The sequence below is a fragment of the Babylonia areolata genome, chromosome 7 (genome assembly GCF_041734735.1).
Source record: "Babylonia areolata isolate BAREFJ2019XMU chromosome 7, ASM4173473v1, whole genome shotgun sequence".
Classification (NCBI taxonomy): domain Eukaryota; kingdom Metazoa; phylum Mollusca; class Gastropoda; order Neogastropoda; family Buccinidae; genus Babylonia; species Babylonia areolata.
In genome coordinates, this window is record NC_134882.1 from 14,860,545 (window position 1) to 14,875,842 (window position 15,298).

The following is a 15,298-nucleotide window of genomic DNA, read 5'->3' on the forward strand; positions in this document are numbered from 1 at the left end:
TGTTCTTGTTGTTATTGTTGTAGTTGTTGTTGTTGTTCTTCTTCTCCTCATCATCATCGACATCATCATCATCACCGACATCATCATTATCATCATCGTGGTCGTCACTATCATCAGCATCGACTTCATTATCGTTATCATCAACACCACCACCACCATCATCATCGACATCATCATCATTACCGACATCATCATCATCACCATCATCATCATCGACATCATCATCATCGTAATCATCATCATCACCATCGACATCACCATCATCGACACCATCACCACCATCGACATCATCATCATCACCATCATCGACATCATCATGAGCGTCATCATCATCACCATCATCATCATCATCATCATCATCATCATCATCATCATCAGGACACCCCAGATGCGGACTGCCCCCATCCAGGCGGCTGATTATCATCATCATCACCATCACCATCGACATCATCATCAACGTCATCATCATCGACAGCATAATCATCACCATCATCATCGTCGTCGTCGTCATCATCATGACACCCCAGATACTGACTGGCCCCATCCAGACAGCTGATCATCATCATCATCATCATCATCATCATCATCATCATCATAAGGACACCCAAGATGCTGACTGCCCCCATCCAGACAGCTGATCAGCCATCTGAACGACCGGCCGGAGGGACGAGAGTGGCAGGGCTACGTGCTGGCGCTGGCTCTCTTTCTGTCCGGCACCCTCCGCACTGTCTTCTATGCTGCCGGCAGCTACCGCGCCTACTGCGTTGGTCTGCACATCAAGTCCGTCGTCATTGGGGCTGTTTACGATAAGGTGTCTTTCTTTTTGCCTTTCTTTTCCTTTCTTGTTTGTTTTTGTTTCTTTGTTGTTTGTTGTTGTTGTTTTTATATATGGGTGTGTGTGTGTTGTTGTTTTTTTTGTTTTGTTTTTTTGTTGTTGTTTTTTTTTTCGGGGGGGGAGGATGTGTGTGTGTGTGTGTGTGTGTATGTGTGTGTCGCGTATTTGTGTGTGTCGCGTGTTTGTGTGTGTATGTGTGTGTTGCGTGTCTATGTATGTGTGCGTGTGTGTGCATTTGCACGCACGTGTGAGAATGCACGCCGCTCTGCCGCTGATCAAAACGGGTCTTTCTTCAATCCTCACCCACACAATTTTACACCGAGGGTTAATACAAAATCCTACGCGCTGTTACTGTTATTTTCTTTCAGAATTAATATAAGTGCTGAACTTGCAAATGTTTTTCCCCTCTTGTTATTTTCTAATTGATGTGACTTACGTACGAAACGGACTCAAATAATTATTGTAATGGGTATACATAGGACTTATTTCAAAGTATTGTATTTGTATATCATCTTTTTTGTCACAACAGATTTCTCTGTGTGAGATTCGGGCTGCTCTCCCCATGGAGAGCGCGTCGCTACACTGAGAGCGCCACCCAATTTTTTTTTTGTATCTTTTCCCGCGTGCAGTTTTTTTACCTATCAAAGTGGATTTTTCATTAGAATTTTGCCAGGGACAACCCTTTTGCTGCCGTGGGTTCTTCTACGTGTGCTAAGTGCATGCTGCACACGGGCCTCTGTTTATCGCCTCATCCGAATGACTACCGTCCAGACCACCACTCAAGGTCTAGTGCGGGGGGAGAAAATGTCGGCGGCTGAGCCGTGATTCGAACCAGCGCGCTCAGATTCTCTCGCTTCCTACGCGGACGCGTTACCTCTAGGCCATCACTCTACATGTATGATGCCTTGTACATTTCTTTGCAATAACTTTGCAAATTTTGTTTAATTATATAAGCTATTGATTAATCAATTAATTAATCAGTTGATTATTAATCAGTTAATCCATTCATTTATTCATGATTTATAGGGATTTTTTTGTTTGTTTTGTTTTGTTTTTGTTCACACACACACACACACACACAAAAGGCTCTGCGCATCAACAACGCAGCCAAAAGAAGAGCGACGTCAGGGGAGATCACCAGCCTGATGTCTGTGGACGCTCAGCGCCTGCAGGAGTTCATGAGCAGGCTGTTCTTCGGGGTCAGCGTGCCCGTCGTCCTAGTCGCCGTTCTGGTCATCATCTACTATTACGTCGACAACGCTGTCCTGGCAGGCGTCATTGTTCTTGCTGCCCTAGTCTCTTCCACTGGTCAGTGTTGTTGTATCTACCTTTCTTCTTCTTCTTCTTTTTTTTTGTGGGGTGGTGGGTGGAGGCTTGGGGGGTTACTGTACTGTGTTATGTTCGTAGGATTCTTTCATGACTCATCACATGTTATTGTACTGTGTTGTGTTGTATTGCATTTATTTTGCTGTGTTGTGTTGTATTGTGCTGCATTGTATTTCATTGCATTGTGTTACATTACATTGTATTTTATGATTGTATCGTATTGTCTAATAATTATTGTGTTGTGTTGTATCGTAATGCGTCGTGTTGCACTCTAATGCATTGTAGTACTTTTTGTTACATCAGTTTTGTCATCCCGCGTCATCAAGAGAGTCGTCCCTGGCAAAATTTCAGAGTAAAATCAACTCGAAATATAACACTTAATTTACATGCGTGTGTGTGTGTGTGTGTGTGTGTGTGTGTGACCCAAGCCTGACCATATGACACAGGAAACGAATGATGAGCGCCTAAAGGCAAATGCCAATCAGCTCTACCCAGGTAGGCAGCCAGCCTGTTGTGTAATTACCTCCGTGTTTGTAATGCGCTTAGAGCTTGGTTTCTGACAGAGGATAGGCGACTGAAGATAGGCATTATGTGAGTACGAATGATAATTATTTTATTTAAAAAAAGATAATAATAATAATGATGATAATCCGTGCTTCTCCCAGGCATTGCTGGAGCGTGCCAGAAGAAGGTTCAAGAGGAGCTGCTGGTTCATAAGGATCTGCGTGTCAAAGTCTTCAGCGAAATCCTGAATGGAATCAAGGTGATGGCGGATCCATTGTTTTCAAACGCCTTATCCGCAGCTCACTGTGTGTGTGTGTGTGTGTGTGTGTGTGTGTGTGTGTGTGTGTGCGCGCGCGAGCGTGCGTGCGTGCGTGTGTATATATGTGTATGTGTGTGTGTTTGAGGTGTGTTGGAGGTGTGAGTGTAAAGGCGTTAATTTTGAAATAGCGACTCGGTTAATAAGACTAATTACCAAAAGGAAACCAAGAATATACTGGACGAGAACTCGCAAGAAATTGAGAAATACATGACCATTAACACGGTGAAAAACAAAATGCAAAATACAATAAAAATTTCACTTGCACATAGAGCAGAGACCAGTGTTCATCAACGATATAAATCGGTGTTCATAACCGCTATAAAACCAATGTTAAGCAGCACCACACACCAGTGTTCATCAACTCTATTCGCTGGTTTAAAGAAATAACAGGTAGGTATACTCAGCCTTGAAACGGCCCCTTCGTGGGTCGAATGGACTGTAAGCGACATGATTTGAATTGATATGTGAAGCTGTGGTCTATTGGTAAAGCGTCCTCATAGGAGTGTGCGGGATCGAATCCAGTAGTCGCCAGAATTGTCTCCGCTTCTTTAGACCTTAAATGGTGGTCTAGACGCTAGTATTCGCATGAGACGACAAACTGAGGTCCTTTGCGTAATAATAATAATGATAACAATAACAATAATAATTATGATAATGACAATAAACGACGTAAGCTTACAGTTGGACCAACAGCAAAACGAAAGCTGTAAGCTCAGTGGTTTTTCTTTTGCAGTGCAAATTCCTTTACAGCTCAGTCTCTTTTGAAGGACTGTGACTGTAAACAAAGTGCATTGGCACTTATTTCGACGGGCGCAATAGCCGAATGGTTAAAGCGTTGGGCTTTCAATCTGAGGGTCCCGGGTTCGAATCACGGTGACGGCGCCTGGTGGGTAAAGGTTGGAGATTTTTACGATCTCCCAGGTCAACATATGTGGAGACCTGCTAGTGCCTGAACCCCCTTCGTGTGTATATGCAAGCAGAAGATCAAATCCTGTAATCCATGTCAGCGTTCGGTGGGTTATGGAAACAAGAACATACCCAGTACGCACACCCCCGAAAGCGGAGTATGGCTGCCAACATGGCGGGTTAAAAACGGCCATACACGTAAAAGTCCACTAGCGTATATACGAGTGAACGTGGGAGTTGCAGCCCACGAACGCAGAAGAAGAAGAAGGCACTTATTTCTGTAGCCTTGGGGGCCCAGTTGGATTTTGGGGACCATCTCAACGCCGACTTTTCCTCAAGCCCACTTTGCCAAGAGAGCGGGGATGTAACTTGGACTAGACATTCTCCACAATAGTCAAATTGTAACCCAGATAGTCGGGACAGCAGTTGCCTCCTCTGTTGTTTTTAATGGCCATAATCGAACACGACTGACAACCATACACGATAAAAATTAAAAAAAGACAATGATTATGATGATGACGGTGGTGGTGATGATGGAGAGGGAGATGATGATGTTGATGACGACGACGACGATGATGATGATGACGACGACATGCACACACATAAACTTAGCTAGTTAGGTGTTAAATAGTCCAGTTGGCTGTTTATTGTAGGTCTCTACATCATCCTCTTTTCAAATAATAATCTATAGAAGTATTGCATACAATATCTGATTATTGATTAATTTTCTGTCCTCATCCAGCTTCCTACATCCCCCCTCTCACACACACTCTTCCAATATTATGTTTTTCTTTCTTCAGTCACTGACACCCCCCCCCCCTCTCCATTTTACATTCTGTACTCTATCTTTTCCACATTCTGTTCTCTCTCTCTCTTTTCTTTACCCTCCCCCTTGCCATCCCCCTACACCCCCCTCCACCTCCACCTCCACCGTCCCCTTTTCAGTTGAATATTTCTTCCCCTGCTATTGATTTTCACAAATGATGATTTCTAATTAATGATGATAATAATCACCATTATGATAGAAAAAAACAATTATACAAAAACAAAACAAAAAATAATAATGTCATTTATTTTCAGTGTAATATCATCATCTTAGATGAACAGACTATATAAACGAATAAACGAACGATGTGCACACAGGTGTTGAAGCTGTACGCATGGGAGGAGTCATTCCAGCAAAGGGTGTCCCACGTGCGGGAGCAGGAGGTCCGGTGTCTTTGGAGGGTGGCTCTTCTCTATGTGGTCCTGGGCCTGTGCACCAACCTCATGTCTTACCTGGTCAGCAGTGTGTTATGTGTGTAGGTACTGTGTGTGTGGGGGGGGGCTGCGTGGGGTGCTGGGGGGAGAGGTGTGTGTGTGGGAAGTGTGTGTGTGTGTGTGTGTGTGTGTGTTGGATCCAGTGTTGAATCTGTACGAAAAGAACGGGCATGGCGTGTTTAGTAACGACATCCACTTATGCTGTTTTCTCGCAGTTACGAATATTTTGAATATATCCTTTTTATTAAAATATATATATATATATATTCGGGAAGTTTCCTTCATCATCATGATCATCGTCATCACCATCATCATAACAATGATAATGATAATAATCATCATAAACAGATAAATAAATTAACAACAATGTTCATATCGCGCGTACTCTTGTGGGGGAAACGAATCAGAGAGGCTTTGTACCCAACTTTCACACACGCATGCTTTCCTCACGTCTTCGTCGTTTTCTTTATTTTCAAATTGAAAAGCATTTGCCTTTCCTGCACACGTTTTAACTTTCGGTTCCGTCTTGGCGAACGGTAAGAGCGCTGGACTCTCATCTCACGATTACCTGAGTTCGATTCCCGGTTTCGGCGCTCCTATTGGGTTACGTAAGGGTGGAGATTTTTCCCATGTCAACATATGTGTGGAGCGATGGCCTGGAGGTAACGCGTCCGCCTTGGGAGCGACAAAATGATGGTTCGAACCACGGTTCAGCCGCCGATATTTTCTCCCCCTCCACTAGACCTTGAGTGGTGTTCTGGACGCTTGTCATTCGGATGAGACGATAAACCGAGGTCCCGTGTGCAGCATGCACTTAGCGCACGTAAAAGAACTGACGGCAACGAAAGGGTTGTTCCTGGCAAAATTATAATGAAAAATCCACGTCTATAGGAAAACAAATAAAACTGCACGCAGGAAAAAATACAAAAACATGGGTGGCGCTGTAGTATAGCGACGCGCTCTCCCTGGGGAGAGCAGCCCGAATTTCACACAGAGAAATCTGTTGTGGTAAAAAGAAATACAAATACAAATATGTGCAGACATATGCTTGAGCCTGAACACCCTTCATGTATGTATGCGGATGAAGAAGATTCAGAAACGCATGTTAAAGATCCAGTTATACATGTCAGCTTTTAGTGGGTTACGGAAACAAGAATATACCCAACATGGACACATCCGTTAACACAGTATGGTTGCCCCTGCATGACGGGGGTACATAAGTAAGGAGGTAAAAAAAAAAACAAAGAAATAAGTAGATATATATATATATATTTAAAAAAAAAAGAGAGAAAAAAAACTATCACACATGTAAAAGCCCATTCGTACATACGAATGAACATGAGAGTTGCAGCCCACGAACAAAGAAGAAGCTTGTTTTTGCATGACTTGCGTGCAACACGTGCTGCAGCTGAATTGTGAAGTGAGTGTGTATGTGTGTGTGTGTGTGTGTGTACACAGGTGACCTTGGCGACGTACGCATGGTACGTGCTGTCACAGAGGGACCACTTTCTCGACGCCAGCACTGCATTTGCCATCATGTCTCTGCTGTCCGTGCTGACACCGATTCTGGAGAGTCTGGGGTTCACTATCTCCTTCATGGTACAGGTTAGTGGTGGTGGATGTGTGATGTGTCGTGTGTGAGTCTCTGTGTGTGTGAATGTGTTTGTGTGGGTGTGTGTATTTTTTAAAATGTATGTGCGTTTTGTAGAACGTTAAATACATTTTGTTTAAATTTCCAGTACAAAAAAATGTAAGCTTTTTTTTTCTTTTCTGTTTTTTTTTTTTTTCAGTAAAGGCGGGGCCTTTTTTTTTAAATACATATTTTTTGAATAGATGTTTCATTCAGTAGAACAGGACCACACACACACACACACACACACACACACACACACACACACACACACACACACAAGGGCATGTGCGTGCGCGTGCGTCCACAACGCAAAGCGCAGAAAACAAAACGCGATGCGAAATTTGTCAGATGTTCATATTTTATAACCATGATTTATTCTATATTTTACTTAGAATGTCAGATCTTTTTATATATATATATTTTAGGATTATGATTATATATTTTTTAATTGTTTTTTGTTCAACAGGCCAAGGTGTCGGTGAAAAGAATTAACGACTTCTTGTGTGGTGAAGAACTGGATTTTGACAGTGTGGTTAGGAACAAAAATAACCAAGGTAATGTGTGTGTGTGTGTGTGTGTGTGTGTGTGTGTGTTTGCATTTAGAATGAAAAAAAGGGCACGTTCGACCAGTAACTCTTTCTTATTTCATTTCAGTCAGTTGCCTTCAACGTATCTTTGGTTTTATCATAATTTGATATATTTGCTGATTTTTTTATTGAGATATTTTGCGCTGTCATTTAAGTTTAGCTCACTTTTTTGCATTTAGGAAAAAAAAATTGCCCATCTAACGAACGAGAAGAAGAAAGAATAAAAATGGACCGCGTTTAGCAAATTTTTATTCTGCCAGTTATTTGCCTTTGACTAATCTTTCGTTTTCCTATTGTTTGATGTATTTGCTTATTTGTATATTTGGTATAATTGTTTCATTTTCTGAAGAAAAAAAAACAAATAAAAGAGACACAAACCTAGGGTTTGCTTTCAAGTTTTACGCGCAGGCCAGGTGCCAGTTGCATTGCTTGGTTCTAACTTTTTGACAGTTACACATGACTAAATTCCTACGTTGACCGAACTACGTCATTGGTCAGTTCCATACTATACACACAGTTAGTAGCGGGTTACGACCATACTAGGCTCTTCCGCCCGAGCAATGCAACTGGCTCCAGGAAACTACCCCCCCTTTTTTTTCTTTTCTTTTCTTTTTCTTTTTTCTTGAGCGGATGTGGATCCGTCCATCCACTTCGAAACCTTAAAGCTGAACCAGAAAATGTGTATCCAACAGTATTGTTGTGTTTGTTTCGTCAGAAGCAGCCATCCACGTGAAACGGGCGTCGTTTGCTTGGGACGATCCAGAACATCCTTGTTTGCAGAAGTGAGTGTGGATAATGGATCGAGTTTTATTATTCATTCGTTCGTTCTGTTGACCGATTGCTTGCTGGATGATTGACTGTGTGTGCTTACATGTGAGAAAACACACGCGTTTGGGGTGTTGTTGTTGTCATTGTTTTTGACTCACTTGTGTAAACAAAGTGTGTGTGTGTGTGTCCGTGTGTCTTTGTGTCCGTGGTAAACTTTAACATTGACATTTTCTCTGCAAATACTTTGTCAGTTGACACCACATTTGGCATAAAAATAGGAAAAATTCAGTTCTTTCCAGTCATCTTGTTTAAAACAATATTGCACCTATGGGATGGGCACAAAAAAATAAAAAAGAAGCCTAATTATATGCAAACTGCATTTACTGTTATATTTATATTTTTTTGTATTCTCTAAACTTGGCACTTTGACCTCTTATTCTGACGCAACAACAAGAGGAGTCATTATTATCATTTTTTGTTCAAACAGGAACTTATTTTGCTAAGCTTGGAATTTTTATTTATTTTGCAAACGTTTTGGTGCAGATAGTAAAAAAGGGAAATTACTCTGTAATTAATGCTAGGGGACTTAATTTATCACAAGTGAGTCTTGAAGGCCTTGCCTCTCTTGTGTTATTGTTGCTGTCATTGTTGTTTTGTTGTTGTTTTCATACACATACGCAAAGTACTGTGTTTTCCGCATTGTGGCAATTTTGTTGTTCAGTTGTGAACACTGTGTTGTTGGACAAGAAAAAATTATATACTGTTCACCATCCAGACACGTGTGTTACATCTTTATTTCAGTTGAGATGTAGCAAGCATATAAGTTTTCAGATGAAGTTGACAAGCATCATAATATTCCACGAGGAATATAAAACTGTCGTAACTGTGATAATGGTGTGTTTGGAGATGAATTTCGTTCCGTAATGGGATGTCCAAAATTTGATGATCTTAGAAATAAATTCATCCCTGAAAATAGTACATTAAACCAAAGCCTGTTTCGTTTCTTATTTTATTGTAGTTTATTCAAAGGAGGGACGACAGTGTGTTTAAATTTCGTACAAAAATGGAAAGATTGTTACATGACGTGTTCTTTTCTTTTATTTAATCCTCGATTTAATGTGTCATTTGCTCATTTGACTTTGACTTTTAATGTTTTCAATAACTAAAGCAATGCGTGTATTTCCAATGTTTTTTTTCATTTTGTGCTAAAGACTGTATTCTCTAGCCTCAACAGGGGACAAACTGTTGACCCTTCTCTTTTTTATTTGTTTATTTTACCATTTTATTTTGTTTGTTTTTCTTTTAATGTTTTGTCTATGTCAGAACAGGAAGAAAGGGTTAAAAAAAATCGTAATTTTCAAATCTTGGCGGTCTGTCATCCTTGTGCCAACAGGGGAGTCTTATATCGCTATGTCAAAATGCTCCACGCCTCAGTAGGGGACCAGGGATTTACATTTTTCTTGAGTCTTATGTCGCTAATGTCAGACGCCTCTATGCCACAGCAGGGGACAAGGGGTTAAAAATTTGAGTCTTATGTCGCTAATGTCAGACGCCTCAATGCCACAGCAGGGGACAAGGGGTTAAAACTTTGAGTTTTATGTGGCTAATGTCAGACGCCTCTATGCCACAGCAGCGGACAAGGGGTTAAAAATTTGAGTCTTATGTCGCTAATGTCAGACGCCTCTATGCCACAGCAGGGGACAAGGGGTTAAAAATTTGAGTCTTATGTCGCTAATGTCAGACGCCTCTATGCCACAGCAGGGGACAAGGGGTTAAAAATTTGAGTCTTGTGTCGCTAATGTCAGACGCCTCTATGCCACAGCAGGGGACAAGGGGTTAAAAATTTCTTGAGTATTTGTCGATGATGTCAGAATGCTCCACGCCACAGCAGGGGAAAGGGGGTTAATTTTTTCTTGAATCTTGTGTCGCTGATGCCAGAATGCTCCACGCCTCAGCAGGAGACTAGCGGTTAAAATTTCTCAAGACATGTCGTTAATGTTAATGTCGCTAATGTTAGACTCCTCCATGCCCCCCCCCCCCCCAGCCTCCCACAGCAGGGGACAAGGGGTTAAATTTTCGTAAGTCTTATGTCACCGGCGTCAGAATGCTCCATACCTCAGCAGGGGACAAAGGGTTAAAATTTCCTTATGTCTCATGTCACTAATGCCAGAATGCTCCACGCCTCAGCAGGGGACGAGTGGTTACACATTTCTCAAGACATGTCGCTGATGTTAGACTCCTCCATGCCACAGCAGGGGACAAAGAGTTACATTCTTTTTAGCAGAGAACAAGGGGCTGCATTTTCTTGAGCCTTATGTCGCTGGTGTCAGAATGCTGTACGCCTCAGCAGGAGACAAGGGGTTAAAACGTTCTTGACACCGGGTTGCTGGCAGGATCAGTCTGAAGGTGGGTGGCGGACGGCTGGTGGGGGTGGTGGGGCAGGTGGGGGCGGGCAAGTCCTCACTGCTCAGCTGTGTGCTGGGGGACGTGACCAGACTGCAGGGACACGTGCACGTCAAGGTGAGCCTGTCTTTCATCTGTATTGCTATCACTTATTTATTTATTTATTTATTTATTCATTCATTCATTTATTCTTATATTGTGTTTCAGTATTGTTATCATTTATTTATTTATTTATTCATTCATTCTTATATTTCTTAACTATCTATCTATGTATCTATTTATTCATCTACTCATTTATTTATTTGTTTACTGCGTAATATCCCCGAACTACCATCGAAAATCAACCAATCTGAATTCAGGACCAGTGTCAGTTTGACACAGATTGCTCTACGCATGTGCGTATTAAATTTTTTTTTTGCAAGTATGCACACTGCGGTCAACTTCCGCCATGATTTGGAGAGACTCAATAATGATGATGATGATTATTATAACACACAGGCACATATCTGACGTTACCGGTTGCGGAGTTTATGTGGATGGATGGATACATAGATAGCAAAAATAATAGTGATAAAAAAAATAATTATAATGATTATAATGATAATACACGGGTAGATAACTGACGTTTCAGGCAGTGTGATTTCCTGGGTGGATAGAAAGAAAAATGGGTGGCTGGATGGATTCACTCACAGACACACAGGCAGATAAAGATTGATGAGGGATGTGTCGTCCCAGTTCGCCAACTGCTGAATATGTTCATCGCTAAATTGGTAATTCCGATTCGCCAATTCCTTGTTCGCGTATACACGCAGTTGACTCTCTGTGTGTGCGCGCACGAGGGTGAGTCTGTGTGTTTAAAAACAACAGTGAATTATGGTATCCGCACACAAACGTGTGTGTGTGTGTGTGTGTGTGTGCGCGCGCGCGCGTGCGTGCGTGTGTGTGTGTGTGTGTGCGAAAGAGAGCGAGCGAGAGAGGCGAAACGGGATTGACGCGTAGTAGAGGAGACAAAGGGAGCAATGTTGAATTCTCAAAGAGCCCATTGCTTGAGGGTGGCGGCGCAATCAAAGAGAAGGCGAAATGTATTGTATTGCATTGTGTTGTATTGTATTGTGTTGTATTGTGTTTCTCATTTTCGTCACAACAGATTTCTCTGTGTGAAATTCGGGCTGCTCTCTCCAGGGAGAGCGCGTCGCTACACTGAGAGCGCCACCTTTTTTTGCATTTTTTCCTGCGTGCAGTTTTATTTGCTTTCCTATCGAAGTGCATTTTTCTACAGAATTTTGCCAGGAACAACCCTTTTGTTGCCGTGGGTTCTTTTACGTACGCTAAGTGCATGCTGCGCACGGGACCTCGATTTATCGTCTCATTCGAATGACTAGCGTCTAGATCATCACTCAAAGTGTAGTGGAGGGGGAGAAAATATCGGCGACTGTACCGTGATTCGAACCAGCGCGCTCAGATTCTTTTGCTACCTAGGCGGACGCTGTTACCTCTAGACCATCACTCCACTTCGTGTGTGTGTGTGTGTGTGTGTGTGTGTGTGTGTGTGTGTGTGAGGGGTGTGGTGGGAGAGAGGGAACAGGAGAATCGAACCCGCACTACTGACGCACCACACGGTCTGTTCAGGGCAGTGTGGCCTACGTGTCCCAGCAGGCGTGGATTCAGAACGGCACCGTGCGGGACAACGTGCTGTTCGGCCACCCCTACCTGGAGGACCGCTACACGGCCGTCCTCAGGGCCTGCCAGCTGGAGAGGGACCTGACCATGCTGCCTGGCGGGGACATGACGGAGATCGGGGAAAAGGTGGGCTTTTTTTCTGTAGTGGTGGTGTTGTTTTGTTGGTGGTGGTGGTGGTGGTGTTGTTGCTGTGTGGCGGAAAAGGTGTGTTACTGAAGTAATGTTTGGAGAGGGACCTGTCCATCCTCCTGTCGGAGACCTGACGGAGATCGGGGGAAAGGTGGGTGGTTTTGTCGTAGTGGTGGTGGTGGTGGTGTGTTTTGTTGTTGGTGGTGGTGGTGATGGTGGTGGTGGTGTTGTGTTTTGTTGGTGGTGATGGTGGTGGTGGTGGTGATGGTGGTGGTGGTGTTGTGTTTTGTTGGTGGTGATGGTGGTGGTGGTAGTGATGGAGGTGCTGGTTTTGTGCTTTGTTGGTGGTGGTGGTGGTAGTAATGGTGGTGGTGGTGTTGTGTTTTGTTTGTTGTTGGTGGTGGTGGTGATGTTGGTGGTGGTGTTGAGTTGCGGAAAAGGTGTGTTATTGAAGTAGTGTTTGGAGAGGGACCTGTCTGTCCACCCTGCCTGCCGTTGACCTGACGGAGGTCGGAGAGAAGGTGGGTGGTTTTGTCGTAGTGGTGGTGGTGCTGGTGGCGGTGGTGTGTTTTGTTGGTGTTGTTGTTGTCGTCCTAGGCGCAACACTCGGCTTATATCACAGATTGACATAAGTTAACATTTGGGCCAACATGAAAGTGAGAGCTGTAATATCAATGGTTTCTCACAGTCAATGGAAACCATTTACAGCTTAGTTCGGTTTTTTTCTGAAGGACTATGACTCAAACTGGGAGGCAAAATTGCACTGGCTCTTAGTGCTGCAGCCTTGAGGGCTAGTTGGCCTTTGGGAACCATCCCAACGCCGACTGTCCTAAAACCCTCTTGGCCGAGAGAGTGGGGATGTACTTGGTCAAGACACTCTCCACTATAATCAAATTCTAGCCCAAATAGTCGGAACAGCAGTTGCCTCCTCTGCTGTTCTGATGGTCATAGTCGGACACGACTGACTATCATATATGTTGTTGTTGTGTTGCGGAAAAGGTGTGATTTTGAAATAATGTTTGGAGAGGGACCTGACCATACTGCCTGCCGGAGACCTGACGGAGATCGGGGGAAAGGTGGCTGGTTTTTGTAGTGGTGGTGTTGTGTTTTGTTGTTGTTGGTGGTGGTGGTGGTGGTGGGTCGGAGAAAAGGTGTGTAGTTTCGTAGCGGTGTTTTGTTTTATTGTTGCCGTGTTGCAGAAAGTTGTGTGATTTTGCAGTGGTGTTCGTGTTTTGTTGTTGATGGTGGTGGCGGTGTTCACGTGTCACAGAAAAGGTGTAGTTTTTTGCTGTGGTGTTTTGTTGTTGTTGATGTTGATGTTGTGTTGCAGGAAAGGTGCAGGTTTTACTGTGGTGTTTTGTTGTTGTTGATGTTGATGTTGTGTTGCAGGAAAGGTGCAGGTTTTACTGTGGTGTTTTGTTTTGTTGTTTATGGTGTTGTTGTTGTTGTGTCGGAGAAAAGGTTTAGTTTCGTGGTGTATGTGTGTGTGTGTGTGTGTGTGTTCATGTGTGTGTCTGTGTACGTGCGTGTGTGTGTGTGTGTGTGTGTGTGTGTGCATGTGTGTAGTCCGACTCGAGGCTGACTGTTTGACTCCGGAAACGAATGACAAGCGCAGTACAGGTAACTCTCAGTCGGCTCTGCTCACCCAGCCAGGCAGGCAGCCTGTTGTGCAAAATAATGATTCCGTGACTGTATAGCGGTTAGAGATTGGTCTCTGACTGAGAATAGGCGCTTTACAAAATACCAACTGATCAATTTAAAAATTATTTGTCCAATGCAGATTTCTCTGTGTGTGAAAATCGGGCTGCTTACCTCTTCTTTGGGGGAGAGCGCGTCCGTCACCACAGTGTAGTGTTTCCAGTTTTGTTCTGTTTTTCTTCTTTTTTTTTTTTTCTTTTTTTCCTTTTTTGACTCACATGTGTAAACAAAGTGAGTCTATGTTTTAACCCGGTGTTCGGTTGTCTGTGTGTGTGTGTCTGTGTGTCTGTATCCGTGGTAAACTTTAACATTGACATTTTCTCTGCAAATACTTTGTCAGTTGACACAAAATTTGGCATAAAAATAGGAAAAAATCAGTTCTTTCCAGTCATCTTGTTTAAAACAATATTGCACCTCTGGGATGGGCAAAAAAAATTTAAAAGACGCCTAATTATATGCAAACTGCATTTACTGTTATATTCATATTTTTTTTATTCTTTAAACTTGGTACTTTGTCCTCTTATTCTGACCCAACAACAAGAGGAGTTATTATTATCATTTTTTGTTCCAACAGGAACTTCTTTTGCTAAGCATGCAATTTTTATTTGTTTTGCAAACGTTTTGGTGCAGAGGGTAAAAAAGGGAAATTACTCTGTAATTAATTCTAGAGGACTTAATTTATCACAAGTGAGTCTTGAAGGCCTTGCCTCTCTTGTTTGTGTATGTGTTTTACTTACCGGAATGAACTTTTCCACAGATTTAATGCCAAGGACAACACTGTAGAAGTCGTGGGTTCTTAATACGTGCGCTAAGTGTGTGCTACACACGGAACCACCAGTTTATCGTCTCGTCTGAATGAAGTTTGATGTTCAAATATTTCCTAATTCTCTTTTCCACGAAACTTATTATTTTTTATGCAGTTTATATGGGATCAGTATTTGGGCCGACAGTCCTCTTAGCCTTTGTTATGACCCCAGACAGAAATAGAATTGGGGAGTATCGGTATCCCAGAGTGGACAGACCTGAGACTGAGACAGATGTCCCGACAAGACGAAGAACAGGACGGAGTGGAGCCAGTGTCATCAGTGGTGCCCCTACGATCATCAGACTGCGGGATGGAAGAAGAAGAAGGTGGTGGAGGAGGAGGAGGCCATATATGGTCGTGCTAGGATGTCGGCAGCAGAACAAGACAAAACCACAGACATCATTATAGTTTGATTATATTCATTTCGTTGCGTTTAACACATGTA

At 42.9% G+C, this 15,298-nt stretch overlaps 1 protein-coding gene across 3 annotated transcripts in view; it reads left to right on the forward strand.

Moving 5' to 3' along the window:
• LOC143283734 (multidrug resistance-associated protein 1-like) overlaps positions 1-15,298 on the forward strand; it is a 62,598-nt gene that overhangs the window by 18,000 nt on the left and 29,300 nt on the right. For all 3 annotated transcript variants that reach the window (XM_076590018.1, XM_076590019.1, XM_076590020.1), the window contains 9 exons: positions 631-811; positions 1,921-2,143; positions 2,827-2,924; positions 5,034-5,171; positions 6,609-6,755; positions 7,250-7,337; positions 8,086-8,152; positions 10,532-10,658; positions 12,171-12,347. In XM_076590018.1, the coding sequence (XP_076446133.1) occupies positions 631-811; positions 1,921-2,143; positions 2,827-2,924; positions 5,034-5,171; positions 6,609-6,755; positions 7,250-7,337; positions 8,086-8,152; positions 10,532-10,658; positions 12,171-12,347 (1,246 nt within the window). The remainder of the gene's footprint in view (positions 1-630; positions 812-1,920; positions 2,144-2,826; positions 2,925-5,033; positions 5,172-6,608; positions 6,756-7,249; positions 7,338-8,085; positions 8,153-10,531; positions 10,659-12,170; positions 12,348-15,298) is intronic.